This window comes from Pectinophora gossypiella, chromosome 9, assembly GCF_024362695.1.
Source record: "Pectinophora gossypiella chromosome 9, ilPecGoss1.1, whole genome shotgun sequence".
In the NCBI taxonomy this organism is placed as follows: domain Eukaryota; kingdom Metazoa; phylum Arthropoda; class Insecta; order Lepidoptera; family Gelechiidae; genus Pectinophora; species Pectinophora gossypiella.
In genome coordinates, this window is record NC_065412.1 from 9,236,024 (window position 1) to 9,259,017 (window position 22,994).

The 22,994-nt window shown below is 37.5% G+C and overlaps 1 protein-coding gene across 3 annotated transcripts in view; it reads right to left on the reverse strand.

The window, feature by feature from the left end:
* Positions 1-772: 772 nt before the first annotated feature.
* The window catches only part of LOC126369469 (terminal nucleotidyltransferase 5C), a 277,258-nt gene continuing 255,036 nt past the window's right edge, over positions 773-22,994 (reverse strand). For all 3 annotated transcript variants that reach the window (XM_050013883.1, XM_050013882.1, XM_050013884.1), the window contains 2 exons: positions 5,949-6,892; positions 773-5,725 (listed from right to left, as the gene is read on the reverse strand). In XM_050013883.1, the coding sequence (XP_049869840.1) occupies positions 5,434-5,725; positions 5,949-6,892 (1,236 nt within the window). In that variant the 3' untranslated portion in view covers positions 773-5,433. The remainder of the gene's footprint in view (positions 5,726-5,948; positions 6,893-22,994) is intronic.

The window sequence follows — 22,994 nt, forward strand, 5'->3', positions numbered from 1 at the left end:
GTGACAACCTCTCGAACATGTACCTCCTGTTGATTTTATTTATAAAACAACATTCACTTAGGCTTTTTTCAGTTGAGTATACGTACTACATAAAATGAGGAGCTCGGTGGCGCAGCGATAAACGCGCTCGGTCTGCGATTTTTGAAGTTAAGCAACTTTCGCAAAGGCCGGTCATAGGATGGGTGACCACAAAAAAAAAGTTTTCATCTCGAGCTCCTCCGTGCTTCGGAAGGCACGTTAAACCTATGGTCCCGGCTGCATTAGCAGTCGTTAATAACCATCAATCCGCACTGGGCCCGCGTGATGATTTAAGACCCGATCTCTCTATTCATCCATAGGGAAGGCCCGTACCCCAGCAGTGGGGAAGTTAATGGGCTGGTAATGATGATGACTACATAAATCATATAGATATTTTAAAGTGTTCATTTGCAAAATGGTTGTTATCTGCTCTTAATCATAGATTACAATTGCTATATTTATTTCCATCATCCAGGTGTTGAAGTCTCAGTATATATTCAGTTCTGGTATTTATTCCCGACACATACCTACGAAGATCAGGCCTATTGATGAAGAAAACGTCAACTTAGGTACTTCGTGATGGTAAAAATGTTCGCCTAGGCTTTCCTCTTCTGACTCTACTTACTTCTTACATCCGCTCTTTATGTTGTGCACTTAGCTCTGTCTTTTGGGAATTATTGTTGTGGGTTTCATCTATACCAAGTTTATATATTAAACACTGGTCTACATGGGGATAAAAAATAAAAGACGCAGATTCACTGTTTATATCACTTTTTTATAATTTATTTTTCACAACATTTTTATTTAATTTTCTGTAAAATTTACAATAGCTTAAAACTCCTCACAAATTTATAGTTAATTTCTCGTAACACCAGCGCTCTAGCGCTCCGTCCACGAAACAGGCAACTCGGAAGAGGAAATAAAAACTATGATGTAAATATATTTGATAAAACCTAACAATATGCTTATACAAAGTAAGGCTTTATGAGCTAGCAACCCCTAAACTAGAGAGTCTGTATGCCACGCGCTCGCTTGGAACATATGAGCGTGCGCGCGACAGGGCGCCGCCGGCTGCGGGCGCGGACGCGGCGGCTGGGTGGCGGGCCCGCAACAGCCACTCCGCGGGCCCGCCACGCCGCCTCGCTGCGGCCCGGCCTTGCCTCAAGCTTCACAAAGCAGCGCTCAACATATCGACGCTTGCGTGCTTCACACTTCTCTACAAATTAAATACTATTATGACTTCACGGCAAAGCTACTCCCCCGCGCAGGGTACACTTTAAGTAAACCGGCTGGCAAGACAAATTGCTACATTTAAATTTATCTTACGACTAGCGGCCGTCCCCCGAGAAGAAGTAACTTTACAACTTACGGATAAATTGTGTTGATCTTTTAAAATTTCCATAACCATTTCGTAGTAGATAAGTAAATGCTTTGAATATCCGTAAATTTCATTTCACACTGCTTCACACTACTTGCAATGCATAAAACGTTTCGCTTATGCATTCAACTTGCATTTCGTTACTTATGCAATACGCCTTGATACTACGAGTATGTCATCTACATAAATAAACACACAGCGTACTAACATTGCTTAAATACAGTTCCAGTACAAACTTAAATTAATACATTTTGAGTTTCACTTGTAACTTTTAAATTATACACTCACAAAACGTGACAAATAACGAAACTTTAAAAAAAATACAACTTTCTTTTTTATAAGACATAAACCCCACAGATAACAAAACATTGTACGTGACAGTAGCGCCACTTGTATGTATAAAATAGGCGGACAAATTATCAAACTTTCGACAGTTCCTAGTGGCGTAATTTATACATTATTAGTGGCACTACGAACAAATGCAGTATATTTTACCATCAGTCGGTTTTATGTTTTAACATTGAGACGTTAGAATTCATTTACTAATAACAAGACATACCATCTATCTAAATTGAAATACTGTAGAAATTTAATAATTGGAAGAAACATAACAAAAGGCAATTTAAGATAACATTTGACTAGGCATGTGTGTTCAGTTGACGAGTAAGTAGTATCAAAACTTATAGAATAACAGAAACATATTGTAACTTGATGGGTGCATGACATGCAGCTGTCGGTAATTCCCTGGTTAGTTTCGCCCATTGCTGGAAAAAAAAACCAGTGCGATGACGTCAAACCATTTTGTAGTTTATAAGGGAACAATTTACGATGTGATTCGTCACGTCTGACACGAGTTACAACACCTTCGTGACACAGTTGCATAAGTTTCATTATGTTTGCTTCGAGCTATCCCTTAAAATGTAATGGAAAACATTGAACTTTCTCACTCAAGTAAACTTAAATCCTTTTAGTTATTAAGATAACTTTCCAATTTACACTTTTCTAATAAATTCTTCGACACCAAAACACTTTCTGATGTCCGATTGATACTTTTGAAAAGGTATCTTAACGTTAGAAAACATAACGTTCATCTGCTACTCCTACAATATATACATATAGAATACAAACAAACAACCACAGCACACAAGCGCCTTGACCAGTGCACAAATATAGTAAATTAATTATAATATAAAATAAGGCTAGCTGAAAACTGATGGTAACTATAGAAAAAATAAAACCTAAGCTACATTGCAATGTCTCTCTGTTTCGTTTCCAAACATTTTGTATCGATTTTATTATATTTAGACCGTAATTGGAAGCAACAGTTTATAAAATTAGAATGGAGTTTCATTCAAGCGCGGGGCGCGTCATGTTTTGCAAGATTACAAGCCAGTAGGCGGCAAGCGATGACACGGCCCGACAACAGAGGTTAAGTAGACAAGCCCTAACTCCTTAAAGCCCCCACTTCAATACCAACACGAACAATATGCTTACACATTTGTCTACTCTCAGTCTATGTAAGTTCCCATCGAAGAGATAAATCACAAAATAGGTAAATAGCTACACATTTGTAATAGCGAACTCTTGTTGACGCGAGGAGGTAGAAGTTAACTGATTTTGCCGATAGCTGATCTATAGTTTAACAATCACAGTTTATTAATAGTCAAGATAAAGAGGTGACATTAAAATACCTGTCGAAAACACTACAATCACAACGTAGATGCCTGTGTCAATAGTAAGTATACCTCTAGTGATAATTTACTTACACTCATATACAATGGAATATAGTTAAGATCAGTTAGCTACATTATGTACTTCTTTATTTCTAAGTACAGACGATTGCGAAATATAATTTTATGTCTAATTACGTCTAATCTTTCTGCGGTTTACGCCTCGTTCCGTTTATAATGGCCACTAAGTGATTTAATAAAAGATCGAGTGAAAACGGAATTCGCGGAGACAATCGAGATTTCTTTAACTGATTTACGTAGGTACCTAATTTTGCGATTTTAAACATTTTGATATTCGATTCGGATGTGAAACCTATTATAAACAGAACGAAGCATTAACAAATGAACTACGCAACCGGTACATAAGTCGCTAAGGACTTGGAAAATTTCGTATCAGTAACAAGAGTAAGCAACAGTCCACACTGAGAGGTGTCAAGCGAACATCTCGACACGACTACAGGATAATGTTATTTAACTGTAGAAAATTGGAGCTCCAATTCCATATTAGCTTTGAAGCTTATCAGAAAAAGGTATCCTATCGGAATAAGAATTGGGGCGCTAATTTTATAAAGTTAATTATCAATATTGTGCACCGCCTAGTGAGACTGTCTCTAAACCTGCTTAGACGAAACCTTTCGAGGGAATTAGTAAAAAAATGAGATCTCAAATTTTGGTTCGACAGTGAGCAAGTTGGTAATTCGTTCATTTAAAATCGTTCATCGTTCCGAAGTATAAGAATTACGCTAGAAGCGGATTGTACTTGATCATCCCGGACGTCTCTACTCCAAAATATACATTTAATATATAACAAACACTGCTTAGTTAAAGCCCTACTAAGAATTCCATGCAATACGTTTGTATACATATATTTATTCGAATATGCATTGGCAATTATCTATAACATGCACATTTTGGCCGGAGACTTTTACACCGTCGTTCATATAACTATATCTCGTTAAAATACAACAGTATTAATATATTTCTCTAACAGATGTAATCTACATAATAATGTTATGTAAGTATATAATATTCTTCGACAACAGGTTAATTCTACAACAATTAAATCACATTTTTTCATACGATCTACTGCTTTAATACAAACTGTAATTGATGCGACGTTAAAAGTAAAAAAAAAGTTCATAAGTACTCTGTTACTAAATGACTCTGCTACATGTAAATGTTCTTAAAATATTTATATATGGTTTTATCATTAAGAGTGGACTTTAATATTGTACACACCTTAGTTATAATATTTTTTTTTGGTTTTTTGTATTTTTTGTTTAATATTTAATCTTAGTTTGTTACTCGTACGCCAAGCCGTATACAATACTAGAGCAATCACGAAAGGGGAAGATTGTATACATACATTTTACTTTATAATTTGATAAAATACATAGGTAGTAAAATATTTTTTTATACGTACGCAGCGAGGATATTCGCGGCGCGAGCGCAACCGTAATAAAAACTATAAAAGAACGGAATTTCTCGCGTAAAGGCCATCGGACAAGGCCGGAGTTGGTTCATCTACTTTCTAAAGTTTCCTGCACGCTGCAACATCACTCCAATTGCAGTCGCCGCTGATCCTAGCCTGAGAGACATGCTTATTTATGGAGACAATTTTATACATAAAAGCTTACACGTAACTAACTAGTCTTTTTTATAGGCAGACCATCGACTCGGACTTACTTCCTAACCTTTTCTATACGTGATCATAATTTTCGTACTGCTAACATATTAAGTGATCAACACGCAAGGAGTACGATTAGAAATTACCCCACGCACGGCTCGCGGCGTCGGCGTCGCTTGCGTCGCGTTCCTTATAGCTCTAGTTAACATTATTTAACATATAAGTAATTGTCAAAAAATCCAGAGGCTTTTTGAAAATTCAGGTTACCGTAGCGCCCCAGCATGGGTGACGCGTCGACGTCCGGTACGTCGTGTGCTCGCGGCCTTGGAAGGTGCCGCTGTGCCGCGTGACAATTGACGTGCGAAATTGATCTGTCTGTAGTGAGCAACTCGAATTGACACAGGAAATTGTCTCCACATCGTGTGCGGCGGCAAAACACAGTCGCCTAATAGTCTACCGACCTGACGTTTTCGACGATTCCCATTTTATCTTTTTTTTTTGTCGATTAAAAATATATATATCAAGATCCAGCCAAGAATACGAAGCATATCACGAATTATATACAATCACGCTTAGGATAGCGATTCATACATATACATATATTTTTTATCCGTATTATATACATTTGGCACTAAATTCATCGATCGATAAAAGAGGGTCTCTGGGGCGGGAGGGTCGCGTCACGCGGCGCAGTGGTGGTGCGGCGGCGGCAGCGGCGGCGGTGCACGGCAGCAGTCACAGCAGGCTGCACAGGCTACACAGGCGGCGCAAGCGGCGCACGCGGGGCACACGCACACGTAGTACTGCGGCGCGGCCGGCAGCGGTGCCTGCATCGGTGCCAGCAGCAGCGGCGCGCGCGCACACAGCTCGCGGCACGCCAGCGCCTCGATCAGCGCCAGCGTCTGCCGCCGCTCGTGCCCCATCAGGCACACCGTTGACTCGCGCACCACGCCGTGCAGGAGCGTCAGATACCTGATAAGCAACATTTATATTAACTTTCTGTACGTAGTTGTAAACTTTACACCCGAGATGATGGCTTAGTGCTTTCATTTGAGATCATTTTTCTGTTAAAAGTTCCGATTTTAATTTAGCTTTTGCAGTTGGTCAACTAACAAAAATTTTGACATCAAACGGTTAAATATCTCAAGCGAGGGGTGAGCTTTGAAAGGAAAAATGTTTGCGTCATACATCTTACCTATGCTTGAGCGCCTCCTCTTCATGACCGACGAAGTGGTTGCGCAGGTAGGCCTCGAGCTTGGCGCGCTGTTGGCCAAGCTCGGGGAAGTCGATGAAGAAGCGCGAGCACATGTAGCGCTCGAGAGTCTTGATCTTGTCGGGGCGCGCTGGCCGGTATGCCTTGGCCAGCAGGGCACAATACTTGAGGAGCCCACCCCCACGGATCTCCTCCGGCTGCCGCGTCGCGATCAGCTTCTCAGAAAGGTGTAGCAGCGCTTCATGGAAGTCGCCGTAGACCGACTCTCCAACGACAGTCGGATAGAAGTTCTCGCCGATCGGCAGCTGAGCGCACTCGTGGAAAGCAAGCAGGGAATCCAGCGCGATCTGGAATGAGTCAACCGAGAACTCGAACTGGCGGCGCATCGTGTCGACGAACTTCAGTTCGACCGTCTTGTGGCCGCGGGAGTTGCCGAGAGAGATCAGGGACCAGCGGTCGCCGTCGGAGTTGACGCGGACCATCTTGGAGACGTAGGCTTCCTTGATGCCGGCAGGCGTGGCGCGGCGGCGCGGTGTAGCCGGCGGCAGCAGCGTAGCCAGGTGGCTGAGTACGGCAGTCTTGATGCGGTCGCAGTGGCGCGCCGTGGGCAGATCGGCCGTGAAGATGAGGTCGATGTCGGAGTAGGGCTGCGGACGGTCGGCAAGCACGTGGCTGGCGGCGCCGCCGTTGAGGCGCACGTCACGCACGTTGATACCGGCGCCGCCTGCGCTCACGCAGGTCTCGAGGCGCGCGCGCACGCCCGCCACCAGCTCGCGCAGGCGCACGTGTAGCGTGGGGAAGTTGCCGCGCCCATTGATTGCCACCACCTCATCCATCACGTCGTTGAGCCGCCGCACTTGCTCATAGCTCAGTACAGCGTGACGTTCGCCGCATCCATCTTCCGACGGGCTGTAGCTCGACTCGCTCTGTAACAAATTAACGTTGACTGTTAGATGGAGCTGTCAATGAAAAATTACATTGAGTTTTCTGTGGTTTACAGCGCCTTTCTTCATAAATACAAACAACCAATAAGTACATTTGTATATTGGACACTGAGCGCCACTGAATCAACGAGCGGGGGGGTATCGAGCATAATCAACCACGCTATTCCAATACGGATATGTCGAGGTAGGTATTTGGGCCAGCCAGTTTGCCAGCCTTCCTAATTATTTTACTTCTGTTTATTCCAGTGAAATAAATCAGACTATAAGTGACTTATACCCGAAGAAAATAGTTTGAAAAAATATGTCGCGAAGTCGCGACGCTCGAAGCGTTAAGTGGGTTCGTCATTCGGATTTCCACAGCGTAACATGAAAACAATAGTCAGTGACCAGACAGATCGACACTGCATTGTTATGGCATAAAAAATGAAGTTTAAAGTTAAAGATTTATTTAACAAAGACCATCTATTGTAGAGTTCCACGAACCTGCCCACCTCCCCACCAACCTGCTCCACTCCAATCTCATCAGTCATCCCATGATCATGGCACTTGCAACAGTGTCGAAATATCGGGAGTCTCATATCCCCATTTAAACGCGGTAAGAACGGGTTCTTTACTCATAATTAAAACACATAATAACGGGTTATTATGTGTTTTAATTATGAGTTCCACGAAGTGATGATGTTTAAACACGTTTGTTTGAGTATGTGAAGTCATACGATTCAAACTGAAGTCCATCGTATAATCGAGGTAATGCATTATTATTTTTAAGCTTTAAGCTATTTGTTTAGCAAATTCTCCAGCCTAACCTTGGTAACAGTCATAACTTTGATAAATAGGACAGAAAATGAAATATCAGAGTTCAATGGTCGATGTTACAACAATCTAATGGCAGCAAATTGATTCACAATGAACAAATCGTCGCGCTGATGAATCTAATGTAATAAATTTCATTTAGCTTGTCGCCTCATGTCACTGTGATAATGATAAGTGAAGGCAATAAAACGGGCGACTAGGCTAAAAGCTTGTACACTACCCGATCGATCAGGCCCGACCTGATTCATCGGGTGTACGTAGGTAGATGGAAAAAATACCGATGTTCTATAGGCCGATTCAGTCGCATCGATGGATTGTGCGATGGGCCTTATGATCAAAATCAATAAAAATGTTTCCATTAAATCATTATAATATAGTCATATAAATTAAATATATGGTAATAATAAAAGAATAAGTAAGACACAAATTAATTTACAACCTATAAATCTACGAAACTACATCAAAGGTCACTTCAAACTAGATGTTTTTGTTATAATAATAAGAGAAACTAAAGAATTCATTGACAGACTGCGCTATTCGACTTCAAGTGTTCTCTACTTGAAACTATTTCTTACAATTTTATCCAATCAGACGTTTCTAACGCTCATGACGTGATCGTAATTAGTCAATTCGAACTCTATCTATGTCATAACCATTAAAGAGTCAGGAGCAACGATTTAACGCATGTTGACAAAATTATCGCCAAGTAGGACACCAGGACACATTTGACCTTGTCAAACAAAGACTTACTATTTAACCGGACCGGACTTGCTAAGTACTCGTTTAATACTGGCTCCTGTATCTACAACTTGTTGACCTTTTATCGAGGCTGTTTATATAGTGCACCAGTGCTTGTGTAGTTCTCATAAAATAACACGATAAGTGTCAATTTTTTCATTGCCAGTGATACGCCCACGAATTCTACTTTTTTTTCTTTAAAATCCGGTTTTGTCATATGATAAATTCAACTCACAAGTAGGTGATCACAAATCCCTATACGAACTCCTAAGATGATTTTGAGTGAATGTTTTGTATATATACTTAGGCTAGATGTATTTGGTATATTATCTATAGTAGTAACGGTAACCTTACCACACTATAAGCAGCTTTCTATTAATGTCATATCCTCATTTACCCTACCTAAGAAAAGCATTTTGAAAATGTGTCTCTTCCTTAGGTCAGGGAAATGATATCAGTATAGGCTAGTTTCCAACTAGTCAAATCAGTTACTTTTTACTAAACGTCAAAACACGAAATTACTATGGAATTTGTATGAAAAAGCACTCTGTGACGTCATAGAAAAACGTGACAAAATGTCGGACTTATTATTACGTTTTTCTTGATTAAAATTCATAAATAAGTTTAATAGAAAAAAGAAAATGTTTGTCTGTCTTTATTTAGTAATCAGAATTTCATAATTTATTTTGAACCTAGTACACGACCCAATTAGATGCTATTAATCAATTTGTCATTTTGACACAAACAAGCTACAAAACAACCTTACAGGACGCATGGAGTTTTTCAACTGAAAGGGCTATTAACTATATTATTAAAAAAAGTTGGGAAGTCACTGTAGTTCTGTGTGTCACTGGCTTGCTTTTCGAACGGGGAGCGCCTATCCAATCGTCGGTACCGTACTTGCACCAATGAGTTATAAACTAACGCAGTTGGCAAGAAGCATCCTATTACGTTGGTGTAATTAAGAGCTCGGTGCAGCGTGGACACTCAGTTCATCTTGCGATATATGTAGTATGTACCTCTGACTAGCCTAACTGGAATATAGTCGTCAGCTTATATTATGTAAAAGTTGGGTTGGGCCGAACTACAAGTCCAACAACAGCAAGCACCAACAGCAGCCTATGTATTTGAAGATCTAAGATGGATAATCTGAAGCGTAGTACTTGTGAAACCTTTCACCTATAGGTATAAAAACTACATCGTGTTAAAGAGGACATAACTTTGCCATAACAGTTAAATAAAGCAACATGTTCTTTAACCAACTTTATACGCTTATTCCCCAGTCTAGCAGAGAAGTATGATGCTACTACAAACTTTTTTGAATGTTAAGATTTTAAGCCTTATTTTTTTCCTTGAAAAACTCCTGTAAATATATGTGCAATACAGTATTTATTAGTTCACTCTTCTTAACCCTTAAAATATACTGTTAAAAATAAATTTAAAAAGCAGTGTCATTGTCACGGCACCGGCGCTCGGCTGAGCGATGTGACCTCGTCGCGGCGCGCGTTTAACCAAAACTATTGTTTTTCCTCGACGATTCGAAATCACCCGGTCACTCTTTGAGGTCGATCGTGCAATCGCAGCCGAGTGCCTCACTAAGGAATTCTCAAGCCGCCGCTACAAAGACACTTCACTTCTTCAGATGTAGAAATCAGCTGATCAGAAGGTCATGACTACATCTTGTTATGCGGAAAATAATTCAACAGAGTAGCCGACTATTTTGGAAGTAGTAATGATCCATTTCAGTTTAGAGTTCTTGAAATAGAATGTCGTAATTAAGGTGATTCGTTTTCCATACAAAAGTTGATGCAGTGCTACAGGAAAACGGATAGAGGAATATTGTTATAAAACCGATAAATAGTAATATTTTGGTGTATTATTTTCGCAAACTAACAAAAATTTAGGGTCCGAATACGAGAAGTACCATATTTCAGACCCTCAATTTTGATCAATTCTACATTTGTAGTGGTGCAGATTACAGTGTATTTGCTGAGCGTGTAGTGGTGTCAATGTTAGTTTGTGTGCGTGATAGTTTTTTTTTTCTCTAAAGGCTTTGACTACTTGACAAGTGTAATAGAATGTCAGTGACAATTTATAAAGAGATTTTGTATGAATAAATAAAAAACTAAAAATACTACAATCTGAGAAAAGGAATATTGGAAAAATATTTTTGTTTTAACGCATATTATTTAAACATTTTTAAATAATGGGTAAGTACCGTGTTTTAAAAGAGGACATATATTATAATAAAAAATCAATACATAAAATGAAATGGCTGTATGGGCATAGTTCCCTTTGCCTTACCCTTCGGGGAAAACCAAATCAAAAAAAAAGTTGTTGCATTTGCCGGCCTAAATAGTAGTCATTTATAATGAATTGTTTTTCCATCCAACATACAGACTTATTTATATTCTCTTTGCCGCGGAATTTTTGGTGGGACCGGGAACGGGAAGGTTGCTTTCTTCATTGAATAATCTAAATAATCAATACGAAGTGGTGGTTTGCGGTTAATGATCACATTAAGTTAGTCGGAAAACATTCCCGATAGTATTAGATATTAAATCGGAATATTCAATAAACAAAGTGTACCTATCTATTTTCGCTTTGCGCCAACAAGCCGCTTACTTCGTTTGGGGTTCGGAGTAGGAGTCTGCTCCGATGGTGGGGGCTTAGGTTTCATCATTTTATTAATCATCACCAAGAAAAAAAAACACAAGACATGGCTGTATGGGCATAGTTCCCTTTGCCTTGCCCTTTGGGAAAAAAAAATAAGATAAATTTTGAAATTCTTATGTATAATAAACAAACATCACAGACATCATGACAGATCTAAAACTAACGAAAATCTTTTTTCTTTTTTCTATTTGACTTATTTATGAATTTTAATCAAGAAAACGTGATAATAAGTTCGACAGCAACCAGTTCAGGTCCCCGAAACAGCCCGTTTCAGGCCGCGTATATATGGAAATACTACTTCAATACGTCTCAGCCTCGTCTTTTTTTAACGTCCTCGTTAAAAAAAGACGTCCTAACCTGAACTAACTAACCTAACAATAAACACCACGCGTAAATATAAGTCCAGAAATGCAATGCAAGTCGTCTGGACTGGGCGCGAAAACAACATAGAATTCGATTAGCTGCTAAGTGTCCCGCATGCTATCACCAGCTGTCACTGACATACGTATGAAGTCCCGCGGATTTTATTGGAACTAAATGACAAGTCATAATAATTATATGCGGATACTGCGACATCAGCGCCGTGCTTGCGGGACGTCCTGAAGCGCTATTACATCTTTCAAACGCGATGCGTCAAAGTTTGAACCGACGCAATTTAGGAAAAATCTACCTTATTATTACTGTACTGTGATCGTTATTTGTAAAATCATACAATACATATACACAATTCTTTATACACAATATAACTATTATGACATATTGTGGACTTTTCGGTAGACCTACAAAAAAGGAACAATTCAACCATACGTTGTTTTGTTATATCTCAATGGGCTCAGGCAGCGTTTTCGCCGAAAGCTCCAAGTCGGCTATATTTGTAACGATAATTATGTTTGACATTTTATACAAAAAAAAAATACTTGTATAAATTATATACCCTAAAGCACGCCCATGAATCACTCTACTCATTGGTGAAAACCGTATGAAAATCCGTTCAGTAGTTTTTTAGTTAGCCGCATGTTCACTGATGCGATTAATGCCTGTTAGAATTTTACAAAATAAAAAATACGAAAATTACGGAAGGTACTTTAGTGCAAAGTACATTATTGTATAATTATAATATTATTGGTAAAAGTGAAACTTTTTGAAAATTCCGTAACAAATAGACGGGTTCGCCAAATTCAATTGTAAAAAAAAAATACAAAAAGAAAAAACAATTAAAACATGCACTTGGGTTTGAACCGTGAAACTTAAGAATGGCGGCGACTGCTTTACCAAATGCGCCATTTAGAAGTTAGAAGCAGACTTCAAATTATGCATCTCTTTTAATAGCTAACCTAGTTCGCATGTGTGTGTGACAGCTTCGTGTTTGTACACAAATTGAAATGACACCAACTTTTGATGCAATGTTTTAATATGATATCTGCAGTAAATACTTCAAAATTGTAGCTTAACTTAAAGATAATGTATGTAAGATTTCGCCACCTAACATTTCACTGGGTCAGAACTCAACACTAAACGAATAAATGGAAAAAAATACGAAAACTGCAGAAGTAACGCCATCTGCTGACGCAGCGTTACCTAGCTGAGTGAAACGTATCACCTTAACGACGTTGTTTTATTTGTAATAAAAACGCTATAAACATTAGTGTGCTATATTTAGATTGCAATAAAGATTATTAGATTAGAAAAGTACTTAACGAAAATATTCAATGTTGTTAATGATTCAGCGTGTACTGAGTAAACCGTGTCGTGTTCGGAAAACTGGTTTTCAGTTTTCTCTCTGGAACTTAAGTAACATCCATATTAAAATACAAATTAATCTTAATAATTCATAATTAACATCTATAAATAGGTTTTTATTTAGGGTTTGGTTAGAATAGAATAGAATCTTTATTTGCTTGAGTGAGAGAGTGAGTTGACAACAATATCATTACCTACCTATACAATCGGTCATCATCAATATTTTCGTTTTGTTTTAAAATAACGCGTCGCGAGTGCGCACTTACTCTTATTTTATTTTGTTTAGTTATACTTTATTCTATGATACCCTGTCAATAATTTGCGAAAAACATGAAAAAACTTTATCGAACGTATTTTTAAACTAAGTACCATGTCGCGATTGTGATTGAACGATGGCAACTAGAAGTCAGCTGGGCAAATAGGTACATCGGATCATTTAAATAACAATTTGTTGTAGAAATGCGTCACATCACTTTACAGTCTTGTAAACAGTGCGCACGTTGCTACTTAAACTTGTAAATCACTATGAAATTGACAAAAACCATACATTATGGATGACTACTCAAATTATATGCTTGTGAGTTGTTACTTCATCACAACAAAATATTGGAAAGATTACCTACGCATTTTGAGTTTATAACAAGGTCATTTTAGAGTGAATTACGATAGGTAGGTAGCTACTGTTTACGTGTAGAAATAAAACAAATAGTGGAGAACTTGACATGGCACTTATTCTCTACAGCTGTATAAACCCGAAAAGGTAGCAAAGAAGAAGGATTATTAACGTAGCTAAAATAAAACCATTTACGTTCAATAATTAAAAAAGTTTGTTTGAATTATGGGAACAAAACGAACAAGACAATCATTGCAGATGTGGCAATGAGCCAAAAAAACGTATTTCAGATAACACGCGGTCGTCCGTTAGATAATAATAGTGTTAACATCAAATAACTAATAACTGTAAAATTATATTACAATTCTCACAAACGTATTGTTATCTGCCATGTAGGTATGTCAAGCACACGGTTTTATTATCAATGTAACGACAATAAAAACAGGAATGCGTTACTTTATTTATATGTTTAATATATTTTGAAGGAAAAGGATGTTTAGAAACATTCAACCGCCGGAAAGCCGATGGATATGCTACAATTGCATATGTGCTATTAAGGAATTTCCCTCTCAACGAGTGCTGCCATTATCTACATCGTTATCTTGGTAAACAGCTGTTTTATCAGCGGAAATGTAGGCGAAGGAGGTTTATAAAAACGCAGGGGAAGCGTTACAGTTTGACGTCAGAGTCTAACATGACAATGACTAACGTCACGACATATTGTTGGATATTCTTGAGCTAGACTCGCGGTTGCGATGAACACAAACAGAGGACCAACAATGGCCACCGCTATCTGCCGTCACGCTTTTCGCTTTTCTCGGTCATTATCATCTCGTCTAAACACGTACTTATTTCATATTATGACGTTAATACCATACGAGTACATTGTGTCGAGTGCAAAATACACTTATTTAACATGCGAAAGAAAATTGAACTGTATAAAGTGACTATCAAAAGGCGTTTTGACATGCATGAATGAAAGCCATAACATTCAAGAGTAGACTCATTTGAAACAAACTATCTCTATTTTACAATGGATATGCAAACGATAGAATTTATTAATGAATATTCATGTTAAATCGAGCGATCGCGTCACGCTCCACGAATCGTATGGGCACTAATTCGAAACGATCGACATTCCTCAGGAATTGCCAAAATGGCGTCTCCTCCGCAGCGACCTTGCGCGACCGATGGCGCGAACGTGATCACGCGATTAAAACTAAACAAACGATAAAAAATAAACCTTATGCAATAAACTTAACTCGGAAATCCGCAATTAGGTATCTAAATGTTCGTTTATGTTTCGCGCTGTAGTAATATACGGACTACATTGTACGATGTTTTCGATTTCAACATTGATTAAGAACATTAGCATTCGATCCATGATTGCCTGCTGTCTGGAATATCGATGAGAAAGGTCAGTTTCTTATTCATCAATATTTTTCGAAGCCCAATAGTTACAATAATTAAATAATAATCTATTCTACGTCTATTTGTCAATAGCACAAGTGACATTTAAAACTTGCAACATTTTTTTCCAGACTTAATAAAAAGCGAGCAAAAGAATGCGCTGACTGATTTCTAAATAGGATGCGGAGTTGCGTTCCTTTGTGCGATCGCAACCCACATCTAGACGATCGCGAGCGAATTACTTTCGATTTCGTGAGGCTAGTAATTAGCATGGCCTCGGCGTACGTGCGCTGCGTAACACGGAACGGAACCAAGCGCGTTCCACTAGCGACTACGAGGATCGTCGCCGGGCGATTTCTGAACGCGCCATAGCGACGCGGGAAGGAAGCCATTTTCACTTTCTTTTAAATTATTTGAGCTTCGTTCTAAATTCGAATCGGCTGATTAATATTACGGACAGTACCGTTCTTGCGTCAATAGAGAGACTATAGAAAACGAATTAGACAGAATCGATCGTAGTTTGCATGCCATTAGAACATAAGTGGAATAAGGTAGGGTTAATTAAGTAATCAGTTTAGTTTTTATAAAAGGTTAATATAGTGCGTTAATCGTGTTTCCGCTTCGGCGATCATTAAGGATGCATTGAGTTTACATCATGATTTTAGAACTTAACAAAGGTTAATTACTTAGTTATTCCTTAACTCAAGCAAGAGTAGCAAGTGCCTATCCTGTAATAGATGATGATTGTGTTATTATGTTTTAAAATTGTAATTTTTTTGCCAGTAACTACTTTCTTGGCTTTTAAAAACATGGCTCCAATTTGCTCGGTTGCTGAGCAACCAAGATTTTTAAACTGGTGACAAAACGGCTTTACACGGTACCTATTAAAAACATGTCTCACATTTTTTTATATCTTTGTTTATTAATACACGTTCTTAGTGAAATAAAAACATTTTAAATACACCGGTTAGCCTTATGAGATATGTCATTATGTACTATGTGATTGCATTTAATTGGAGTATTCAATAACTTATCGATAAGTAGATTGATTTAACTCAATTAAATTGTCACCTATAACTACTTACACATTTTTGTGTCTCCTTTTTTGTAATAAACTTAATGGTTGAGGAGGTATTTAACTTTTGAATTTTTTTTTTTGTAATTGGAACGTAGATATTATGAAATATACATTCTAACATTGAATTTCCACGCAGGAAACGTGTTACGACGCTTATCTTTCATTATAAATTCATTTTGAGTTCAAAAATACTGTTTGATTCACGTGTCAATGTCAGTAACCCGCCTTCGTGCGTGCAATTTGCATTTAAATTGATAATCCTGTGTTAGCCACAATGACGATGGCGACCGATCGCTATCGTTCAGATTTGACCGATAGTTACGTAATGACACAGACGTTATTCCAGGAAATTGCTTTTGACGGCAATGTTTTAAATGAATTGTTATATTTATATTTTTCTTTTTTGGTTTTTATTGTTTCGGATTTTTAAAGGACGTCATTAAGTCAAATTAGGTATTGTTACGTGTGCGGTAGGTACGTTTTACTATAACCATCATTCCGCCCATGATTTCCTCCGTGTAGACTTCGGTTATCATGACAACTACACTTTTTCTTTATTCCGGGAAGTACTCTTACATTAGTGCTGATTCCGGTACACATCATCTGCGTTTATCGAAAAGGAAAGCGACGGGTAAACAACAGGCATAAAACTTATGAAACACACGTCAATTTAAGGCAGATATAAAAAATCCCTTCAATTTTATACTGGCCAATAACCGGACAGCATTAAGTTGACAGCACACGTCAAACTGATTGCATATGAGCGAGATGCCTATTTTATTCGCCCGAGTTATTCTTTCATTCTAAAATTAACAGTTGTCAATCATCCGTCCCTTTACTTTTCAGCGAATAAGTAAATGACGGGTATAAAATAAAATTAGGAGGTGTCTGCAGGAATCGGGGCCATTGTCTAGTTTATCTGTAAAATTATGCTGGGACATGACTACTTCGTCCATGTTGGTGCAGCTATTAAATTGGAAAATATCACATACATACATACGTAAATATTGCCCGTAATCCCTAATGGGGAAGGCAGAACAAGTAATCTGAAGACAACTTGCAACCACCGTTGATACGAAATCCTAAGATGGATATTATGAACCTTATGATGATAAGGGATCAGCCTATCGCCCGTAACAATTGTTCATTATGTCTCACCCCGGACACTTCATACAAACAACCTCGTTTTACACAGACACTATACATTGACGTTATCGTACACGCGCATCTGTGTGTGTGACGGCTGACGCCATACTATTCAAGTCTAAACTATGTCCGAGGGGGGAGGTAAACCTAGCTCAGACGCTGGTGGGGAGTGGCGAGGTGCCGTTCTATACGTAGTATTATTCTTTATTCTATGATTATGTTAAGACTTAAGACACAGCCCTATGGTGGATTTTTATAACAGATTGTCTAATGACAAAAGGTAACCAGCTCATCGTCTGTTTAATTAGTCAATCACGTAAGAATTATCTCTATATGTTTTTTAATTAGATAAACCTATCAGGCGCAATTAACATAAAAGATAAAACAGAAAGATAAAAAACTAATAAAATAAATACGTAACATTATCGGTCCATTTCATTTTATCTTTATTTTTCAGTCCTATTAACAAGTACAAAGAGTACTTTTGTATTTTTCACGTGTAAGTTAAAATGTTAGAATACAATCATGATAAATATTTCTTATAGATAGATATCACTATATATAATCTTGATCTACATACATACATATATAATACGCCTTTTTCCCACCGGGTACGGTAAGCAGAGACAATAGAATTCCATTTGTTTCGATCCTGACACACTTCTCTTGCAACCTCCACATTCATCAATCGCTTCACACACCTATATCTTGATCTAATATTTAACCAATACAATAATAACTCCCAATAACTGATATTATTGGTAATTTTTGTCTAATATTTTTCGTATATATTAATACTCTTATCTCACAAAGAAAAAGGTAAGCGTGATCCACCCTAGACCACATCGTCATTTACCATCAGGTGAGATTAGGGACAAACGTGAGCTAACTATTTTTTTTTTAAAGAAAATTAAATCGAAAGAAGTTCTGACTCGTACGGGTCTTGAACCCGCAGCTCTTGTCAAGACGGAATGAATATGTTAACCATTGCATCACAGGGTCGTACACCTGTCCATAATATGAATTTCTTCGGCCTATGTATCACGGCTCAACACGGGTGAGTGCTATAAAACAAAAATACTCATAAGTATAGTATACTCATACTTATAAATACTACTATCTTTTATTATACGTATTATCAAGTGTCCTATCTGATATTTAAGAATACTACTTATTATTATATTTTGCTTTCTTCTGTCAATGTTAGCCTTTATTTATCGATTTTTATTTACTTATGTAGGGAAGAAAGATAGGTGTAGTGTAGTGTCCGGTTCGAATTTTGTCCAAGTCATGAATTCGATTTTTTTTTCTTTGGTTATATCCTAATTACCCTACTGCGGCGAAGCAAAACGAGGGTTATGTATTTGACGGCTATTTATGTATGCCGAATACCAATCTGTTCTAAGAGTTTGCTTAATATGTCAAACGACTACGGCTATTTCCTAAACATCACTATCCGGGAGAATTTAAGAGAAATATTTAATTGTTTTTTAATTTTTTTGAGCGTGATTTTCCGTAATCGGGTTTTATTTTTAAACTCATATTAATTCTTCTTGATTAGTATAATTTCCAGTATTGTTCTTGAAATGTCGGTAAAACCGAGATCCAACTGCCAAGTTGCACAAGGGGGTGGTCTAGGACGCCGTTAGTATGCGCGGGCGCACGTCATCCTTGCGCGTGTAGATCAATGTGGTCGATAGTTTTCCTCACGAAGCGGCCCTTGATCTACAATCGAAGCATTGGGAATTGTACGTCGGCATTTTAGTTAATGACAGAAGAGTTCATAATGTGTGAGAAATTATAAGGTCAAAAGATACAGGGAAAAGTGTACCACTACCTATTTATATTGCAATCATAGAACATCAAATCATCTACAATGCAACATTGCAGCTTCACGTTTGCGCATATATTCAACAGTAGGAAAATGCGTAATGTTGACAAAATGTAAAATAGCAAAGTGCTTTTTTTTAGATGAAGCCAGCCAAAATTTAGATAAGGCCAGGCGCGCACTACGAGATTTTCGCCGCGCGGCAGAAAAAAGCAGCGGTTTCATGTCGCATTGTAATTCTGTACCAAACAGTTTTAAATTATTTTAGTATTGCGCGCACTTGACGGCAGAGCCACCACAGCGACGCAGTATTACAGTGCGACATTATGCCGCTGCTTTTTTCTGCCGCGCAGTGAAAAACTCGTAGTGCGCGCCTGGCCTAAGACACGCAGTAGTATTGCGCATAGAATTCAATGTTTATTTAAATCTGTTTAAAGTTTCGTTGATAAGGCAACAATAAATACGCACGCACACATACAAAACTGAATTATGAAAAGTTATTATCATCGGGCTATAACAAAGACATAAAACTAGCAAGGAATAAATAATTATAGGTACATAATTGTAAGTCGAAAATCGCTTGCAAGCCATCAGAAAACACTACAGCCACTTTTATTCTTCTTATCACAGGCCTTTTTTTAATGATAGGTTCCCAGCACTTCGCCTATAATTAAATAAACATCAATCACGTAAGATGAAAAGGGAAATAAAAGAAATTAAAGTTAATTAATAGTTACACAAACAAAAAACAAGTTTACACCTAGTAATTTGTTTAAAAAGTTGAAATACGATCTTAAAGCCTGGAAAAGTACCTAGGGTAAGCACAAAAGATGGCCGAACTGGTTTTAACCAGAGCAGGTTAGTACACTTAAGTATTTCGTTGCTTTATTTTATTGAAAACTTGTATCTTTATGTGCCTATATATAACAAGGTCTGCCAAGGTATATGCACAATGGATAAAAGATTTGAAAGGGGAAGCTGGTTAAAGAAAAGCATGATGAGGTTAGACTCGTCTACTCGCCTCGGCCTAAAGCCATTGCACTACTTCTATTTAGCGTGATCTTGTGTTATGTTTACCAGTAAAAAAAATATATTTTTTTCTCCAGTATTTTACATTATCAAAATTGTGGACCTCCCAGTAAGCAATTTAATATGCTCGTATCGGGAGTGACCACGCTGCTTCCGAGGGTTACAATATATATAAAACTTTCTTTTTCTTTTTTTTTAATAAACTAAAAAGAAAAACAAAAACTGAAATGAAAACCAACATTTGGATGCATTATCAGCTATTTCAAACGTGTGAATTATAACATGAATGTGTGTATTATGCTCGAAGAAACACCTTTCCAAAGCTCACTTGTAGACTCGTGATTTATTAATCCACGAATGACATGCAATTTTATGAATGAACTCCCGCTGATAACGACTCATAATATTGCAACACAGATTTGTTTTACAGACTGCACATGGTTCACTCTTTATGTGGATATTCGACGTTCATATCGTGATCGACTTTTACGATTTCTTTTTATAAGTTTTCCTAACTACGGGTGCTATAAATACAAAAAATAAATAGCTTTATCGAATCTAGAATCCTTCAGTATGTGGTCATGAAACACTTTGTTTTTGCGTTAAGAATTAACTTACTAAGTATCTTTGCAAGATAGATGGATCCGCTACATTTAGGTAGTCGATATATAGACCTTGATTTAGGGAACAACTGCTCAAGCGAAAATAAGGTTGCTATCCATTTTGGTTCTGCAGCCATAAAACTTCAGTGTCGTGCAAAGAGCACGTTCTAATTAGCTGCTTCCTGAATTAAAAGATGGCTAGAAGAGATCTCTTTCAGCCAATATTGCACTGATAAGAAGTCTTTGGCCTACTTCAGCTCTTAAAATTTTGTGAGAAATAAAGTGTTAAACTATTTATCACCTTTCCCAAAGCAAGAACGTATTTCAAACCAATAACTAAGTCTCTAGAGCCACAATACAATGATAGTGTTATGGTCAAATCCACACCGCAGTTGCACATGTGCACTTATCGAATGTAACGCGATAACAAATGTTCACCAAATTTATGTATTGTTGTCGTAGCGCTCGGTGACAGTCACAAATAAAATAAGTACACACACACACACACACACACACACACACACACACACACACACACACACACACACAGACACACACACTCACCAACCCACACACGCACATACACACATACAACAACACAACACATATATAAATTATACACTATTGTGTAATATTGCCACATTTGCGAATGTCTAAATGTGATAACGTTTATAAAGTTATCTTACTACTAAATAAAATAAATAAGTATGTATATTTCCTTTAAAAAGATTTAACTACTGAGCACATTGATTTATAATACGTTACTAAATATTATAACATGGGTCACATAATGAATCAAATCAAGCCTCTCAAACAACACGAAAAGAGGATGAACCAATGCTACTTTGTATATTTCATTTTAATTTGGCACTAATGATTAATTTGTCAAAAATATCTGTGATTACCAAAGCAATCGACGACAGAATACCTACGTTAGAATTATCAAATACAACAAACAGTATTTTAATGCTAAAAGATATTAAGAGGCTTTTATACTCGATAAATATTTACGTGGTTGATAGATAAGTCCTGTAAGTAAGTAAGTATTTTCACCAAAAAAACCCAATGAAGTGTCGTATCATTTGGAATTAGTGACAAACCCATCAATATGAAGCTGGGTTTTCCCCGCAATTTTTTATGAATTTCCCCATTGAGCCTCTTTTCCAAAAGCTGACCAAAAGCTGGGTAAAGGTCAGTGCCACTAGTTGTCCTAAAGGTGTTGATTTATGACCTGGTATATTGTGTCCATCTTATCTTATCCATCTTTAAACCGTGATACGCGTACTTACCTTCAATATTGTTTATCTCAAATGTTTTTAATATTTTTTTTCTTTGTTCAGGTCACGGTAGGGCGAGTCAGTTCAAACAAGTCAAAATATTCGAGAGATACTTGGCAAACTGCAAAATATTGACTAAAGTATAAAAGTATTATAAAGTCATTTACTCAGAAATTACTTTAAAGTAGCTTTATCGCTCTTTGATTCGGTATAAGAAAAACTTATCATGATTATCGCACATGTACAACCTTGAGTAAACATATGTTTGAGTTGAAGTGATTGAAGTAATTTTGTTTAAACTAGGCCGATAGACAGAGCGACATTGAGGTGGTTTCCAAACACAGTTCTTTGCGTCTGCGCATACTACAGAATTAGAAAACGGTACACTTGTTAATATCAAGGATAAAAGTCTCACGATTCGGGTGACGTGGTGTACAGCAGGTAGACTTGACGTTTTGTTGAAGGATTATCACGTTGTTGTTGATAGCTTAGAGATAAGACTGCATTTGGCACTGCCATGTGATCTTCGAATCTATTCGGATTGCGTAATGATTTTGAAACTACATACAAGTATTTATCTAATAATCGTACAAGATGACTAAGGTCGATCGATAAGTTCGAATAATTGATCTGGGTTTGCGATTACGCCATTTTCAGAACGCTTATTATTTTATATGAAATCTCCAATTGACTGAAGTTTTGACTTTGTACCAATACTCAACTATTTATTGCATTCCATATACTTAGTACAATAATGGTGTTGCATAGGCATAAGCACTAAATCATGGACGAAGAGAGAGAGCGTGTATTAAAACTTATCATTTAAAAAATCTTCTACAGTGTAATAGCTCTTTTTAATCAACGTTGTTTTTAGATTTTTTTTATAAATAAATTAGTTTTAGTTTCATCTTTTCGGTACTTTTGAAGCTTAAATTATATATTTTATTGGACATTGCTAGTGGGCTCATAAACTTTGATATAACGATCAATATCAACCGGTAGCAGAGATTTTTAAGCGATGACGGACACTGCATTAATAGAAACTAAACATTAGCAATCCTAATTATAATAGTAAAGACACTTAGAAAATTAACACCGTAGGGGTCACGCACATATACACCGCGCAAAGCCTTG